The 19,018-nt window shown below is 39.2% G+C and overlaps 1 protein-coding gene across 6 annotated transcripts in view; it reads right to left on the bottom strand.

The window, feature by feature from the left end:
* The window catches only part of DENND2B (DENN domain containing 2B), a 185,394-nt gene that overhangs the window by 86,030 nt on the left and 80,346 nt on the right, over nucleotides 1-19,018 (bottom strand). For all 6 annotated transcript variants that reach the window (XM_075094768.1, XM_075094765.1, XM_075094761.1 and 3 more), the window contains one exon: nucleotides 14,360-14,464. In XM_075094768.1, coding sequence (XP_074950869.1) covers nucleotides 14,360-14,417 — 58 coding nt within the window. In that variant the 5' untranslated portion in view covers nucleotides 14,418-14,464. The remainder of the gene's footprint in view (nucleotides 1-14,359; nucleotides 14,465-19,018) is intronic.

A 19,018-nucleotide genomic window follows, 5' to 3' on the forward strand; every position in this document is an offset into this window, starting at 1 on the left:
GAACTGAGGTAATCCAGCTGCCTGTTGCTAAAGAAATCATAGAAACTGTATCAGGTACCAAACCACATGCACACAGACACAGTGAACAATCCTGCCAGACACAACACGTATCTTGAAGTCCACATGGATGACAGTACTGTTTGACAGGAAAGGGAGAGGTTAAAAATCCACATTAAAATGCTTTCAGGTCTCTGCCAACAGTTTCAAATGGACACAGGCTATCTACCATCTCCCCTATTCGCGTTATGTTGCCACAAAGTAGTTTTCCAAATCAGCAGCAAATCAAACGGCTTTCATGTGAGAGCAGTCTGATTACTGAGCATTTGTTCAGTTGTCTGTACTGACCAGTCCTCTTGTGGCCTCAGTTGCTTCCCCGGGAAAGCATCCTGCTGCACAGAAAGAAAGGTGAGTCAGCTGGAGTTACCTCTACTGTGATAACAGGAGGATTAACCAACACTACCCCTCTACCTGAACATCATCAATACTACTCCATCCCAATCCAGAGACATCCCCTGTACCAGCAGTCCACCTGCCTGCAAGCATTAGCTGAAAAAAAGACCTTCTGAAGCTTTGCTAGCAGAATTTGAAACACAAAGCATTTCTATGCTACTGCCACTGCAATGAATTCTGTTTCACAGTTCAAATAGTTACATTGTTACCTGGAAAAAGATTAGTTCTGAGAAATTCTTATGCAAAATAGGCTTATTCTGTGAATCCAAAATGCAAAATACCCTTTCTATTAGCTGCTGTTAATTGTTTGTCATAAAGGTGTACTCACTGTACAGCCACAGTATTGCCAACAGCCTACACTGAACAAGTTGCCTTACTTTCCAATCCTAATATTTTCTTTCTATAGCTAAGGAGAAAAGAAAAAAATTTTTTTTATTTACTCCAGGGTTTTTCTACAGCTGCCTCATAATAAAATATTAACAGCCATATGCATTAAAACTCATCATTAATATGACAATCATAAAATATTTCTTTTTTCCCCCTTCACTTAACTCTTTTCTATATTGTTTTAACAAAGTGCTTCAAAAGTAACACTTGGTCACTCTGGACAAAATTCCCATATCTAGATTATAAAAAAATTTGCAAGACATTTAGGGTCCCAAAAAAGCGGTCAGGTTGTCACAGGAACTGACATTCCCATTGACTACAATAGAATTTTATGAATTGGCTCAATATTTTAGTTTTTTAAAAGAGTGATAGTTGACTATTAGGAACATTATATATTTTACAATTGTTATGTTTAATTGTGCTTTCAATACTGAAGTTCATCCTACATGATGCCTGCACCTTGCTGCCTGTTGTCCAACAGCTCCAGCGGGTGGATGTTCACTGCATTTCCTTGTGACACAGTCCTATTTTAGGACCTCATTTTAGGGCCAGTTCTATAGACAGGAGCTGGCCAAATGGAAATAATCTCAGAGCATATGATGTCAATCATGACAAAAGTTTTGAAAAAGCCACATCTAATGCAAAAGATAAAGATGGATGACCCAAAAGTCCTATGCATAGCTAAAGTCTACAGGCACAGTTTTGCAAGTTCTTGGCTCTGTGCTTACAGAGACACTAGAATGATCAAGACTTGTTGCTCTCCTACAGAAGGCTCTCACCTACCCTTCTCTTGCTCCAAGTCTCCCAGGCACTATGAGCATTTTTGCATGTACGTATCACAATAACATGGATGGCACCTGTGTATTTCCATTAGCTCCTACTTTCCTACTTGCAGGAAGATGTTTACATTTTCATTTGCTTTTAACGGTCATTTGCTGTTAACGTTCCTCAAGCACGAACATCAGGGTGACGCTCAGTCTGGAGACTGAACCAAGCACTTACCTAATTCCAAGTTTCTGTACACAATATTACCTGTTGGATAGTTATTTTGCTATTTAGAGGATAAATACTGTGAGGTTGCTACATCAATGCACTTCTTGCTTTGGTTTCCTGGACAAACTGGTTTTTTCCAATTGGGGAAGAAACACACAATAATTCTCTCAGAATCACAGAATCTCTCACTTATATTTATTTCATTAGGTCCAGACCTTCCTTTCAATCTTACTCTTCACAAATTCTGCTATGTCTTCTTTTAATTTTCTGTTCTGCTCAAGTGGAAAATATCTTTCTAGGATAAGTAAACAGTGCAGGAAACTGGTAAGAGAACACAGACTCTTCCATTTCTAAACCACTGATTCAAATCCTGACTGATTAGGGCACAGAACGGAAATTGTTCTCCCATGCTGATGCTTTTCAATAGCTCAGGTATAAAGAGATGGGGGTTATAGACCAGATCTTAATGGACAGATATTCACAGAACATGAAACATCATTAGTAATGCTCATGACTTGTATCTTTGTTGATCTTTTCAGTGAGGTTGCCAGCATCTTTCTGGTCCAGAAGGCAATAGATTTTTCATTCCTAAGAACAACTTCCTCCAGAAAAAATTGAAATATTGGTATTACAATGTCAAAACATTTTGCACGTGACTTCTACACTATATCCCTTGAGGACTTTGTCTCAGTTCTTATCACCACCTAAAAACCAAATTCACATAAGACTCCTGCTCTGATTTTCCAATACTGCATTGATGGGGACTCCCATAAGTGTTTTAGCAAGTATCTTGCCCATTGCTTTTATTCACTACATTTCAGTGCAATAAAAGCACTAGAAAGACACCAGAAACATTTCCAAAACCATGCTGTTGTAAGTCTTAGCACTACTGAGTACACTAATGATATTTAGCGATTAAACAAATAAAGATTGCAGTGTTAATCTAAGTAGTCTTTATGCTGGAGCACAACACGGTTGCTTTAAAAATGCCACTTTTGATTCTAACCTGTCAGCTACAACTCTCTGCTTTTTAGAAGACTTGTTACTCTTCATTTTTCATTACTTTCCAGTGTTCTTAGCAAATATAAACCTTAATAAAGATAAAAGGTTATTTTAATGACAATGTATGATTTGCTGCACATAAAATCGTAAAACATTCGAAGTGCCATGAGAAGTAAATTACAACATGAGGTAGTATGCCAGGGCACATTCTTACAGCCTCCAAGTAATAATAAAGTAAATTTGATCTGAAGCGGCACGAAGCCAAATGTTTGTTGGTTTGGTTTGTTGTTTTTTTTTAAAACCTGTGCAAATGGGAGGGATATATTAACACAACTTCCATCAAAGAAAAAGTGATTTGCTTAACTGACAAGTGCATGTAAAGTAAGTAATACTTCTTCCTGAATGCACATCTAAAATTAAAGTGAAACAAAATAGCCAGCAACAGAAATGGAATAGCAAAATCCACCCACCCCCACCCTGCCCCCAAATTGTTTTAGGAAGCCCAAAGGATGTATCCAAAAGTAGGCCTGCTTTTTCAGTTCTCTTGATCTAACTAGAAGCTTTTACCTCTTCTTATAAATCATTCTCCTCTTACACCTCTAGACCGCTGTGCTTACAAGAATATTTCTGCAACCCCACTGGAGAGATTTCAAACATATGCCCTCTGATCCACCTCCCCAAGGTCGCTGCTGAGCAGGGCAAGGGAGGGGTACTTTATGCCTCAGACCGTCGGAAATCAGCACCCCACCAATGCTGTTTACCCAGGTAAAGGACAGCAGTAAAGTCAAAGCCTGTATTCAAGCTCTTCCCAGTTTCAGGGTCATTTGAATAACTGCTTTGACTTGTTCCCACCGCTGATGACAGTAGGCACCCTCCCACCTCCCAAGGCCCAGTTCAGAGTTGAGCTGCCAGAGCTCTGTGTCCCAAATGCACCTCCAACCTCAGAGGGTAAATAACAGCTTTTTATTCCTTTCTCCACCAAGTATAAATTTGCACTGCTGGGAACTGATCTGCTGAAAATGTAATCAACTGCACAGTTCAAACTGTTTCTGCTTTTAACGGAGTACAATACTTGCTAATAGATTCCACATCAGTTATTTGGTTTCCACAGTTGTATGGCTGAAGCTTATTTGCATTGTTTTCTAAATCTCAATGGTTTAAAAAATAAATAAATAAAATAAAGCAGTGTCTCATTATAGCTCCAATAACTTAGCATATTGCTTACTCTTAGCAGAATTTTATTGAACCACTATTGTTCCTATTCTGAAGCTCTCTATCAAAATTTTAAGACTTGATGCCTTTTTAAAGTAACAAACATTTTCTATGGGGTTTGCTTCACAAGTTCATAAAGAGCTTAAAAGGTTCTCACTAGTATTTCTGAGCAGTAGGCAAATACTTTTGGCAGGAAAATCCATCTCAGCAGTTCAGTGCAGAGCACTCATTCCCTTAAGCCACACTTAGCTGCCAAGAGCTCTGCAGCAGCAGAGGTGAGCGGTCCTGGCCCTGCCTCATCTGCTGGTGCGGGCAGCAGGGAAAGGCAGGGACATGTGGAGAGCACATTAGCTGAATTCACACCACTAGCCCCTTGATGCTATAATAAAGCCCCTGAGGGCTGCTCTGGCTGGGAAACCTGGGAGCTGTTTTAGCCCAGGCTACTCCACCACTGATGGAGCAAAAGAAGCTTTTATTTTAAAAGGTACAAAATGAAGACTTGGCTCCCTGCTTTAGGCATACTTAGCTCACTCTCCTTTCCAAGCTGATCTCACTCTTCTCCCACCAGGGTCCCTTGAAAACAAGAACTTGTACACCCAAATATGCATGAAAAGGCAATCCCTAACCTACCAAACCATGCACAAATCTCCCAGAAGTTGTGCAAAACCATCAACCAGCTCTAGACATGCTGCCCTCTCTGTCGCTGTTTTCTGCATGTCCCCTCCAGAGAAAGGTTTTCACCAAGACACACTGCTCTTGGTCGGTTGTTTTGGTAAGCATTTCAGCACACAGTTGATGCAGCAGCAAACACATCAGCATTTTTTCCCATGGCATATCATTATAATGCAAATTGAATTGGCATCCAAACATCCCACCAAATTTTCTATCAGGCACAGATGGGAACATCATCCACAGAGGAAGTTTTATTCAAGTGAGAGGAATAGAATAGCTATCTATAGCTATCTGTAACCAATGTTTTATGGGGACTCCTTTAAACCATGCAATTAACAGTAGAGCCCAGGCAGAGACAGCCTTTCATGTGTAATTATGATGTAGCCATCCACAAAAGGGAAAGAAGCAGCTTTTCTATCACTCACAGTAACACTGCCCATATACTTAGCAAAGAAAGAATAAGAGATGAGAAAATACTTTATCATAATTATGCTAAGACAATGGCAATCACACATAATAATTACTGGAAAAAATTGTATGCATAAGTCCAAAACCTTGCTGTTGTAGGACTACACAGAGAACTGAAGATGCATCCTTTGACTTCCAAGTTACTGCTTCCTTCACAATGCAAAACTCAGGACATGTCCTTAAATCTATATTTACATTAAATACATAAATACAAACAATTTAATTTTGTTTATTTTACAATTCTGTTCATGTTTTTCTTACAGTAGGATCAGGGCTCCATCGTGGTGAATACAGAGTCATCTCCCTCACGACCCTCTGTTGCGGTAATGGTGAGGGAGCTGTTCTGCGTCGGCCCACCTTATCTGCCCCCAAGGCATCCAGCCCTAGACATGAACATAGCTCTTTTTCGTTAGTCGCAAGATAATTCATTTGTCAGTGCAGGCAGACTGGACTGCATCTGGATGAGTGACCTGACAATAAATTTGGACAGGGTTTACAATTTAACACAGAGCTGAAGGGCACTAGCTTGGGTTGGGGTTTTTTGTTTGATTAGGGGTGGGGAGTTAAAATAGCAGAAAGACTGAAATTATACGAATTAAATTAAAATCATGTTGTTACATATCAGGTAACAACAAGCAAAAGGCACTAGAGTTGCACCCATGAACTGATCTCTCTAAATGAGAGAAAGTACTGCTCAGGCATTGCCTCTCTAAAGACAACAGCTGTCCCTGTACAGACAGGTTTTTCTCTTGAAACAAGATCACCTTTGAAATGAAAAATTTCCTAAGGAAAGGGAAGAGAACAGAGCACTCCCAGGACAAGCCAGCATAGCGAACAACTGCCTCTGCCACCCCCACTCCAGCACTAAGAGCAGCAGAGCACTGCTTAAACCCAATGCTGGACATATCTGCACATTCTTTTATTTAAGAATTCTCGAGGCCTCAATTCCTAAGGCAAAATATTTCTAGTCTCTGCCTGGGCCACCACCACATAATCCTTTCTTCAAAGGAAATTAATTATTTCAGTTGGGTTTATTAATGCATACCAAGAATTAATTTTTACTTTTAAATAAATATATATATTTGCTGTAAAACTGAATGAATTTGGCTTGACTAGGACTGATTTTGGAAAGTGATTGTACACCTCAGTTTTTTCAGGCTGAAATACAGACATGAAGTCTTCCTTTAACTAGGATTTTTCTTAAAGGTCTTATTGTTTCTGCGTTCATCAGAGAAATGTAGTAATAAAGCACAAGACCTAGATGCGCACATGAAGTAGCTGAGCATGGACATATGTGCATGATGGGGACAGGTTACCAGCCCAGAACAATACTTCTAGTAACCAACCTAAGCAATACTTCTACACAGCCCAGCTTTGCTGTGTTCTGTCATGCTCAAACATCAAGACTGCTGTTGTTAAAACAAACAGGAGAGGCTCTGTTTGCTTGTGCAAATGCAACCATTATTTACCAGGTTCCCAAATAAAAGAATCAGGGTGGATACTGGAAGCCGAATACAAGAATGACGCTCCAGGACTCTGCTGGCTGTGCTAACACTGCGAATCAGTACTCCACAGCGCTACACCTGCAGTCATCTGTAACACCCCAAAGCAAGAAGCAAGCACAGGGCACATGCAAAGACTTGTTCCAAAAGGGGAGCATCTGGCCTCCCCTCTACATGACCGATGATGGCTATGCAGAAGATGAGGCCCTGGGGAAGCAGGTCCAGATCTGCTCTGGTTTAGCTAGCAGCAAGTGAACGTATCAGCCTGAGGAGCGTTGCCTCTGAAGTTCCAATAGTGAAATATTTGTTTACCTACAAACAACAACAGCAAATAATCCTGGACTCATGATAAAGCTGGACGTAATGCTACCATGTGGGTTCACTTGGTTAGGAAATATAAGTCATTATTTTATTTGATATTTAAAGAATGATAAATAATTCAGCTGAAACACTCCTTAGTTACCTCAAGGGTTATATAAGTCCAGATAGTAATTTGGTTTATGTAGTGCATCTCCATTGCCTTCACTGAAGGCAAGCTAGCTCCTGACAATTAAAATTCTGTCCCTTTAACTTAAATTCTGAAGTGGTCTGAGCCACAAACCCAGTGCAAACAGATCTCAGTGCATGTTAGACTAATGGGCGGACAAACTCTTGGTGATAGCAGGAATGGCCTCACACACTGCTGAGAGATAAAAAGCAAAGCCTGTATTTAAAGGTTTGTGGGTACCCAGCTCAGTTCTTCCCAGGCAAGGAGATGCAACTCAGAGATCAGATTTCAGTTTTAATCAAGTGAGAGTATATTTGATTCAAAGATTCAACTAAAAGTATTTAGAAAGGAGAAGTTTTATGAACATTATTAGACTAGGAACTTAACAACTTGCAACTCTGTGCTCACAGCAATTTGCAGGTGTAAACCTTTGCTAGCACAAATTTCTGATGCCTTGCTATATGACCTATTGACATCAACACCCTTAGTTTATCATGTCATTAAATCATGATTGCTCAGCTGGAGAACATTCTCCAACTCAGTGAGGATGACACCTTTCCTATGCAGATTGGGTGGAAAGCCAACAGCCCACATCACAAAATCCAATATGTGCCGAAACTCACACAATTCCGGTGATGTAGCTTCTTCAGACGTGTAGCTTCTCAGAATAGTTTTCCTCAGACACATAGTCCTTTTGCACAGCTGGAACCTGGATTGGTTTCTGCTTTGGCTATCTTCCCAAATCAAGCCCAGCGACATTAAACTAAAAAGATATTTGTTCTAGCTCATTATGACAGTCCCTCTATATATACACTACTCACTTTAGTTAGTAAATCAATGGTGATACTATCCATGCTAGCAAAACGCTTGCAGCAAACTTGATTTTTGTTCACTGTAAATGATATGCAACTGTGCTTAAGCATTCAAAAGCTCACTCCTGAGTCTGATTTGTAAAACTCGTATGCACACATTTTAAATGTGCTTTAGATAGGATAGACTTTGTATTGTTCTGTAAGAGATTAGAGGATAATCACCTTTACTTGTTTTTCAAGAAATTGTGAGTAACTGTACTTACATTATTCTGACATATCTTGTAAAGTGCATATATTGCTAATTAATTAATCAAAATATCCTCCTATTTTTGTCTGTTAAGTATTCCATTTACAAAAATAGATATTAATGTGTATAATTTTTTCCAGATTAACAGAAATTTAGCCAAAAGCTATTAATCAAGAAAGTACATCAAATCAATGTCTAAGTAATCCTGCTTGAAGGGATATATTCTGTGCTTACAGCACAGTTTCTCTTTCCAACACTGCCTGTACCAGGGCAACACTGCCTGGCAGCTCACAAGGTGGGACTCATATGCCTGGCACAGCCTGAGCCACAGAAGATTCTGAAAGTAAAAGGAAATTTTGTCACTCACAAATACATTGGATAAAGTCTGTATCTCCAAATTCTGAAATTACTTATGCCTCATGCAATACCCTTAGATAAAAGAGTATAAATCAATGGGCTCCTCTAAAAACAAACACTTCCTGTGCTTCAGTAGTGCAGTGCAGCAAATTAAATATTTTTGAGCTCTGGGCTGGTGCTTGTCACATCCAGCATCTCAAACTAAGTTGCAATTTTAAGATATAATGACACATTAATATATAATTACTTTGTTCAGAATTTTTTTCTTGTTTTCTCTGTTAGACTAACCAGACTACAAGTTTTAAACCTATATTTTGCTAAGTAGAGAATGACTTCAAACATAACTATAGGTCTCTTTTAATACACTATAGTGTCGGGGTGATTCTTAAGTCAAACAGAGCTGGTAGTACCATTTCTACATTTACCTTTGTACTGGAGAAAGCACAAGATTAGAACAAATATGTTATAAATTAATTCATTAATTCAAATAAAGTTTCTGCATAAAACACAAAGACTCCAGATAAATATTAAATCATTTGCTAAAGGAAAGCAAGCCACATTGTGGGGAGAGAGCTACAAACACCGTTATGCCTTTTCTTTGACTCTGTTCTCTTAAGGTTTCCTCAGAGTTACACTGATGCTCTTAAGCATTGAGTCTGATGCAATCAAACCAAGTAGTCACTTGATGCAAAAGTGTCATGCACTAGTGGCAAGCATGCTATGGGCTCCTTTGTCTCCTGTTGAAGAGTTAATAAGATCTCACAGAGCTGCTTTCTGCCAGAATTGCTAAGAAGTCACTTTCAGCTATACATAAGGTGCTTTCCTAACCTCCTGTTCCTTGACATTCACATCGATGACTCACAAGGAAGGATTAAAGTTGAAGTTCACTGAAAGCCAGAAAGTCTCATTTTTTTAAGTACAACAATCCTTCTGCAAACTCTCTAATATTCACTTCCTATAATTGACTCTTATTCCAAACAACATTAGAATGTCCCCACTGGCTTGAAACAAAAGCATTCCTAGGCCAGGCTGTCACTGACTGCGATGATTCGTAGGTGCCTAGAGAAGAAAGTAAGAGCGAGGTGAACAGGCAGTGCCTACTTAACCAGTTTAACACTCAAAGGCCCAAAGACTTGTTGGCTCATAGATTTTGATTCTGTGGCTAAAAGCCTTTGGTAGATTTTTCTTCCATGTATCATTTGTGTCATCCATTTGTTTGCAACATCGTGTAGCAGTAAGCTGCACAGTTTAAAGACATGATGCAGAGAGGTACCTTCTTTTCAACTTATTTTCAACCTGTTGTCTTCTAGTTTTGTTTGATTCATATTAGTTCTTAAATGGAAAGAGATATTTCCTTATTTACCATCTCTCTTCCATGTATCATTCCAGAGACTTCTATTACCCCTTTTTCCCGTCCACTCCTTTCCTTTCCAGGATGAAGAGTCCCAGTCATTCTATTCTTGCCTTGTAGTGAAAATGTCCCATACCTTCAACCACCCTTGTCATCTTTGTACAGTATTTTCCTATTCAGAACACAGTCAAGTTTGTCTCACCAAAGGCATACAAAAACATCCATTTGTAACAAGTGGATAATTTCAGAAAGAATAAATTTATGTGCATGTTTGTTTAAATCACCTCACTTTCTTCAGATCCCAAAGGTTTTCCTTCATGTGCTCACAGCAGAAACCTGTGAATCCCACAACCAGTTTCTCTGTTATTGTTAATATATTACTATTATTACTATCATTATTATTATTCTCCCAAACAGCATCCTCACTCTGCACTCTGTCTTTCCCTCACTTCCTAAATTCTGATGGAAAAATGCCTGTGGTGCCTCATGCCAGTGGATCCACACTCCAGTGAGGACCAAGGCAATCTTAGTTACTGCAAGAATCTTGATGTTTGCAAAGTATGCAGTTGTATAAGTGTTTACTTGTAGGTGCCTCCTTTCCACTGAAGATTTTTAGTATTAAAATTTAAATCCCTGATCTACAAGGGTCTGATTCACAGCCACAGTAATTAGATTTCTATAGGTTTTACTGACCTTTGCTTCTGACCCATAAGGAATCGCAACAGGTTGAACCAGATGGTGACACTATATCACTGAAACACACCTTGCATCTTGCAACAATAAACCACACCAAAACTAGGACTGACAAGAAACTAACACTAAAAAGATGTCTCAGCCACCAGGAGGTGGCTATTACACCTGTGTAATGCCAGTATCAGCATTTACTGAAATTCTACCCCCACAAATTATAGAGAAAGCACATTTGCAGATTTCCAAATCTCCAGTCAAATCCCATACTGAACAGAGACAATTACTTGTTTAAATGGATCTTTGAACATTTGCAATAAATCCTGCAAGCCTTAAACTTTTATTATGCCAGCATTTACTCCACTGATTTACAGTCTGACTGAAATGAAGAACCCTCATGAGTGACTCAGATAACATCCTCTTACAGGGTTTCACAAAGACAGGTGAAGAAGATTACATAAGGCAAAATAAAGGATGGATGACTGGTGCATGACAACCTATTCGTCTCCTCACTTGTCACGCAAGTGCAACTCAAAGATTTTTCTTAGCTTCAGGTCCATACTTGTACTTACAAAATCTTTTCCTGACAAATTCTAATCAAAACAGATGGTGATGATAGGGAAAGACATTTTATTTGACAGTTATTATCCAATAACTTAGTATCCCACAGTACTTTCTAACCTATTCAGAATGGAAAAGATTTTAAAACAAAAGAGTAGGTCCAAGGTTTACTAAAGTCTAGACCCAAGTTCCCAGCACCGATCTGTCTGCACTGATGGAAGGATGATGAACAACTTGAGAATGCCAGATATCACTAGGGATCTGGTTTTAATGTCCACATGTGAATATATATCAAGAAATTCCTCTAGCTAGTTCCTCCCCCCCCCATTTATTTTATGGTTTTACTGTTTTGTATTAAGAGATGCCAAATGCACAAACTAACAAACCCGGAAGTATACAAGGATATCGAGTCCATTTCTGCTGAGCTTTAACACAGTATACCATGCCTAATAGGAGACACTAGAATGGATGCTGGTTATTTATATCTTTAGTCAACTGCACAATTTAAAAAGTGAAAGGAGCACAGCACCAGAAGGCAGGCAAATCAACCTAATGAAAGATTTAGAGATGGTAAAGGTGTGACAATGCCATAAAGAAGATCACTAGCAGAGACAAGACTAGGGTCAGGGTTCTACCGAAGGCTCTTGATTATTAATTCACCACTACTTTGTAGGACAACCTATCCCTTGGCAATCAGGATGAGGCTATTTCATCAAACTCAGGAAAATTGCCTGCAGTTATTGCAATTAAATATATGTGTAGATAAGTGGGAAGGTGTGGCAGAGAGCTGAAAGAGAAATAAGTTATTAGATACAGAAGAGGCAATGCAGAGGCAGCCATGTGCTCATGAAATATGGAAAGACAAACAAAACTTTGAAAAAGCCAGAGCATTTAAATGCAAAACAGAGATGTGTCATTAAAAAGAGGTTTTCCTTTAAATAAAAACATAAAATAAAAAACTGTTAGAAAAAAAATCTCTTCCATTGCTTCCTTCCTGAAAATCTCAGAATTTAGTTTATATTTTCTCTTTTCCATTGTTTGTGGTTGGAAAAGTTTGGAATACAATGGCAGGTATGCCAAACCAAGCCAGTATTCAACATCCCTTTCATGTTGACCTACAGGTCACTGCTAGGATCAAATCCAGCTCTCCTCAATTTCTCTGTCTGAATTTCTCCACCTACGCCACCTATTCTACCTGGCAGCTGCCAATACAGGGACTTTTTGCCTCTGACATTTCATTTTCAAATGGATAAAATCAAGCTGTAATTCTGTGATTTATTCACCTGAATCAAAGTCTTTACTAATGTATTTGAAAGAGCAATATTCTCCTAATACAACCCTCCTGTGCACATACTGTACTGCTGTCAGCTAGCAGTAACCCTAGTACAGTTTATCAGGTGTGGTACCCTCACTCAGGCATGGCTAGAACAGATGCCGCCTGGCCTGGCCAAAGTGATCAGAGCATTTCATTGACATTGGTACAACCCACGCTCCTATCCCAAATTGTCCAACAAATAAACAGGACCTCTATTGCTTTTTTCCTTTACAACATTAATTTCTGTGCACAGACCCATTTTACTGCAGCCTACTTAATGCCTTACAGAGTTTTATGTTGAACTTTGTAAGGCAAAGAGCATCTTCCTTGTTGCTATGTCCAATACCTAGCATAAAGATTTTACCGCACTCTACGGTCAGTGCAAGTTATTTGCACAGTCTTACTCTATACTATTTATAATGGGGTTAAAGTCTTCTTTTGGGCCAAAACACAAGACAAATGAAGACGCTGGCATGTTATTGTGTAAGGTAGTGTAGAACAGCTCCTCAAAACAGATAGGACAATATACCATGCAAGAATCCCCTGGAGAGCTGGATAAAATGCTATAGCAAGGACAGAAAGATATGTCAACAGACACTTCATGCATTTGAAGTGAGATCCTGTACAGTTTGTGTGGCTTTCTGCTCACCTCACTGAAATAACATCCAAAGTGTAAAGCTTTGCTCCTGTGTTCAAATGGTTAATTCATAAAGGTCCTTTAATCCAATGGTTGTCTAAACTTTCCAAGTCAAAGCATACCAAGGCTGCCCTAGTGGGACTCCAAATTTAAGTGAGGGTTTTGCAACTGTTAGTCCCAGAATGAGAGGAGCTGGTGGGCTTGTCCTCCGTGAAGGCCACAGGCTGAGTCAGTCAGCATTACTGTGCTGTGGCTGAGAACAAGACTCCTTCTGACATGGATATGTGAACTTCTTGGTTGCAGGTTCACTTGCATACCAAAGCAATATTCCAGAGCAGAGTTGCCCAAAGAAAAGTTCGTGTCTTCAAAACACTGCTTTGATCAATGTAAACTGAAGGACAAGGGAGCAATAACTGCCTGTACCCTTCTTGCCATTTCACTGTGCTATTTAGTGAGTGAAAGGTATCTGTTATTTACAGGCATCTGCATTACTGCGTGCAGTCACATCACAGCCTTCTGATGGACCGGAACTTAATTAGGATAGTGTTTCTTAGCCACAAGTAAACATGCACAAATTTGCAAGTGCACTAGACTGATTCCCTAAACAGACTGATTCCCCCAGGATTACCAGGCTTGGGGACTTAAGGTGTTCCTGGCTACAGTTTTCCCCTGGCTGTGAATGATTAAGTTAATCTGCTTACTCTGTAAATGGCTTACTGCTGCAGAAAGGAGGACAAATAAGCAAAGCAACAGAGATGAGCCCTGTACTTTACATTCAGCCCTTTCACACTCACTGCCTGACCTGCAACAGGAGGTAGTGTCTGCCCACCCTCTGTCAAGGAAGACAAAGAAGAGAAAATGTGACAGAAACCAATACAAAATACAAACTGGAGACTGGCAATGGAGAAGAGCTGACATGCAGTCATATGGCCAAGGAATTTAGTTCAAACCTCCTAGGGCCTACACAGTGCCTTCCACACAGGTCCTTTCTTGCAATCACTTTCATCATAACTGCCAGCAAGCAGCAATAGCTCAACAGAAATATGCCAGAAGCAGACCTTTTTTCATACCTCAGTTCCTCCAATCCCTACCAAAAACTTCTCTCAGCCCAGCAAAGCTCTCTGTTAGAATAGAGGTTGCTTACCTTTGAACAGAGATTTTGGTCCAAACACAGACAAACATTTCTCAGAATCTACAAAGCCTGTAGTTCACCACTTACCTATCCAGAGTGTCCTGAGGCACTTTACTCCCTCCAGCTCTGCTGCTGACACTGGCATTCTTGTTGGCAGTCATGGTCATTTCTGCTTTCTAGAAATGTGGATATCTGTGAGAAAAAAAAGTCAATTAAGCTTCAACAAGCCCAAATGACAATTAACCTTCAAGACTGCTAGAAGTACTATGCTGTGTAAAGGCAGAACTCCGGGCTGCTTTTCATTCTATAAAATGCAATCAGTCTAGTTATGAGCCTGCAAAACTAAACCCTACCTCTCTACTGCTGCTCTTTCACATCCACAGCCAAGTTTATCAGAGCCCAGTGCTATAAAGGGGGATATCTTATGGGAATTAGGTGTATGCTTCAGGTTCTGACGTGTCTGATGAACAGAGCTCGATACCAAGTTCACAAAATACCAGAGGTTTGCTGTGGTTCTTGCATCCATCAGTATACATGAAGAACCCAGTAACTGCACTGTGTGATACTTGCAAATGCCATAGCCATCACTGGCATATTGGTCACACAAAAGCTATTCCAAGGAACGAAGCAACTTTTCACAATTTTAAAGTGCAGCCTTATTACGGAAATATTTTCTAAGAGTGAAATATATTTGATAGCAAATATGTTTAATAGAATTTTCAATTTTGCTTGTGATATGAAAATATCTGCAAATGGTTTTCTCTATTGGACCTATGATTCTTTAAATAAAGCTGTCTTAGGACACTTTTAAGACCTTGAGTAATACAAAGAATCATTGCTAAATTCCTGGTTGTTTCCTAGTAATTTGGTAACAAACCATGGCTGAAATTAAATTTACAGCTTTTGGGAAAAAAACCTATATATTCCGTTCAGTGCCCAAAAAATGGAGCTAAACTTGTGTAATGTTGCTGCATACCAGCAAAGAAACAGCCCAGTACCATAATTTATTTTGCCCTCATCACTCTATCTTAATAGGAACACCATACTGTGACTGAAGGGAGAATATGATGATATGGGTATGGGCCAGGATATAATCCCAAGAATGTATAAGTAGTAACCTCTGTTGGCACATGCTCTGGGTGGTTTTTAAGATGCTCCTTAGTTTGTAGGCTAAAATATCTACAGTGGTTTGCAGCACTGCCACCTGGGATCTGACCAGAACTACCAATTTTTTACAACCATTAATGACATAGTTAATGCAAAAATAAGGAGTATTACAAAACTTCTTGTTTACTCAAACCCACAGTAAGTCCAGACTGCTTGAGAAGCCAGCTGTAATGTGATGCTAAAAGCAAGCTGGGTACTGACAACAAAAAAAATCCTTGTAAAAGCAGACCCATTATGGTGAGGTGACATTCTCTAAACCACTTTTTTCCAAACTGTTCTGCCACAAATAAGGTCAGAAAATCTCCCATGCATTGGAGCTCCAGAGGCAGGGTCAATCATGCTGACCACAGACTCCAGGTCTTCTTGTCCTTCTCTGATTATCTTGTGTGTATAGATTATCCCAGATTAAGTAGAGATTTTTTCCTTCCAGTTGGTAACATTTTTTCTACACTGAAGCTCGCCAAATTCCTCCAGTGTCTCAGTGTTATTGTTACTGTTATATTAACAAGATAACAAGACTGTAAAGAACTGCCTGTTCTGATTGGAGAAGGGCTTGCTTGGGACAAGAAAGGAAACCTGCTGATGCTGGCCAAGCTTTCTAGGACTGTGCATTCCACAGGGAGCCAGCAGCTTTTTTAATGTTTTCCACTCACCAGTTCAATGCCTTTACTGTGTTAAATCTGAATAATTTATTAGCAATTAAGGTGAGAACAATACGATATAAATCTGGCATAAAGTGAATAACAACTGTTAGCATGCGTTACATTCATTTTCCAGGATTTGATTTTCTGTTCAAGACCAAAAAAAGCTGAATGGACCCTCAGAAAGATGCGATAGTGACTTGGCACATTAAAAAAAAAAAAAAGATAGGAAAAAGCAACTTAAAAGCACATTAAGAGTTCACTTTTCCCATACTCAAAATCCAATGGGGAGAAAAAAAAAAGCATGCATACAAATGCATCAGGGTGTTGCTTTTCATGGGACGTTTGCCCTTCTCAAATTTCAGCTTCTCTAAAGCTTGATAAAAATCATTGTGGTCAATATTTAAAAAAAAAAAAGTAATTATTTAAACCCCAGATTTCAAAGCTACCTTAAATGTCAAATAAACTAAACTGGTTTGTTTTCACGCAAAAGAGTTCTAAAAGAAAATTTCACAAATGTTAAATTTAATGACATAAGTGTGTTTCTTCCCATGCAATTGAGACTCACACATATATGGTCATATCAACTGACTTTTCTATGCATTTTTTCATTAATGTTTATTTTGCATTAATATTTTACTGCAGGTAATGCTGGTATTATCCCAGCATATGCAGAGAAAATCCAAATAACTTGAACATCAGAAAAATAGTCAATCAACAATTTACAGAGCTGCCTGGAAGTAAGGACTTAATGCAAAAAAAAAAGAAAAAAAAGAAAAACAAAAAACACAACCACAAACCCACAAACTCTCTCACAAAAAAACCCAAACCAACCAACCAACCAACCAACAACCCTCACCAAAAAAACCAACACCAAAACCAAAAGAGACACAGACAAAAAAAACCTAAATTTTATGGTCGCATAGCAAGTTATTTCAGAGTCTTCAAATGAGTCTGACAGCCCTGGAAGTTTATATAACTCGTTGTATGGTAAGAATCACATCCCTTGGGCTTATGTGAAAGCATTCACCATCACTGTATTTGCAAATTATTATTCACAAAGCAATGAAAATCAAAATCTCTCAAGTATTGTGACATACTGTTAAAAACAAATCCAAACATAGTCATGTCACACAGATTCCGCATTGCCTAGTTTACCATCTAACTACACTTTGCCTAAAAATGCAGAATTATGTTTTATTTGTAAATGTAAATAATTACTCTGAAACCCTTATTTAGCCATAATTTGTGCTTTACTCCAGGTGTGGTCTCACTAATTTCACTAGGACAACTCTCTAATTGAATGAGCCCAGATGGTAGAATCTGGACCTTCTTCATTATTACATCCATTTTTTCTAAAACCTCTGCAAACTGTTTGGAGGATCAAAGAGTAAAGACAACAGGCAAATATAAAAAACGGTGTGATGGCAACATGGGATATACTGCTAGTACCAGGCAAGGTTTGTCTTCCTGACTGAAAATGGCTGCTGCAATGCAGGTATTTCCTAGCAGGTTTTTATCATTGCAGGAAGACCCAAAGACAGAATATTCCTTATAGACCATCTTCCCCCCTCTTCAGGGTTTCCTTCCACTTCCAAAATGGTACAAATTAAAGTGTGGCCTGGAGCTTTTTTACAGACATATGGGGCACTGAAAACCATCACACTCTGTGCTAGTGAACCTTGTGGCATCACTGAATCTTTAATTCCATTAACAGCTATTAGCAGGGGAGGTATAAATCCTACACTCCTCCCCCCACTGTTTAAAATTATTTTTAATTTCCTAAAGTATCCCAACACTTCGGAAGCATCGCTCCCAGTCCCGCTAGGGTACAAGCTGTTCCTCAGCCCACTCCCATTTACAAGTGATTCAGGGCTTGGAGCAAACACCTGAAAAGACACAGCAACCAAGAGTACTTTATTTGTACTACCTGAGAGCCTCTTGAGATCTCAAGAAAACTTCCTGCTTTTTTATCCACAATGTATCCAACAGTTCCTGCACTGCAAGAACTTATTCCCTCCTCTCTTGCTGTGTAAGGTGAATAACATTGAGCCTAGTTATTAATGTCTAGGCTTAGATGTCTCATACATGTATTAGATCAACAGATGTCTTAGGGAAAACACCTTCATAATTTGAATCATTCCATCTTCCATTCTGTTAGTATAATGGGAGCAGAAGATGACCTTTTATCTGAAATTTCTTCAGCTCAACAGATGTATGATTTTTGTTTGTTTGTTGGGGTTTTTTGTTGTTTTCAATACTATGCTCGCTCTCTTCCTATCCATGTGGTCCTTTTCCCTACTTAGACTTAAAACAGATTAATTGCACTCCATTTTCTGCACTCATTTCTAAGGCATATTTTACATTAAATATACAGCTCCAATAAAAAGTCCTTAGAGTATGTTGCAATGCTTCAAAGCCAGTTTTCTGAGCATCAGGAACAGTAGCGCTATTTCTCTGTCAGCTCAATGAAGAAGAATCCAGATTGTGCTGCTTACTGACAAACGCTAAACTCACACAAGCAGAAGACAACACGTACATGGCTCCAGCCCTCTCAGCCAGGCATTTGCTGGGACCCAGGCTGCAGCACAGAGCAGAAGTTAGGAAAGTGGCAAAGAATATATGCATGGTTTCTCATGACTTGAGAAGGGAGCCCTTGAATGTAGGCTCCCAAGTTCTCTCCCGGCATTATCACTAACACAGGTGCAAATTCTACAAAGAAGATGTGTATGTCCAGCAGGGACATCAAGTGTGTTCATAAGACTTCTCTGCTCTGGACTTCTGTTAGTTTTGAGAGGTCTGTCAGTGACACTTCACTGTATGTAAAGCTCTTGCCTCATGTGTTGCAAAGATTAACCTACACTTAACTGTCCTAGACTGAACCAATCTGTACTGCAATCAATATAATTTATAAGGTATAATTTGAATTCTTGAAATC

This window comes from Phalacrocorax aristotelis, chromosome 5 (assembly GCF_949628215.1).
Source record: "Phalacrocorax aristotelis chromosome 5, bGulAri2.1, whole genome shotgun sequence".
NCBI classification, from domain to species: Eukaryota; Metazoa; Chordata; class Aves; order Suliformes; family Phalacrocoracidae; genus Phalacrocorax; species Phalacrocorax aristotelis.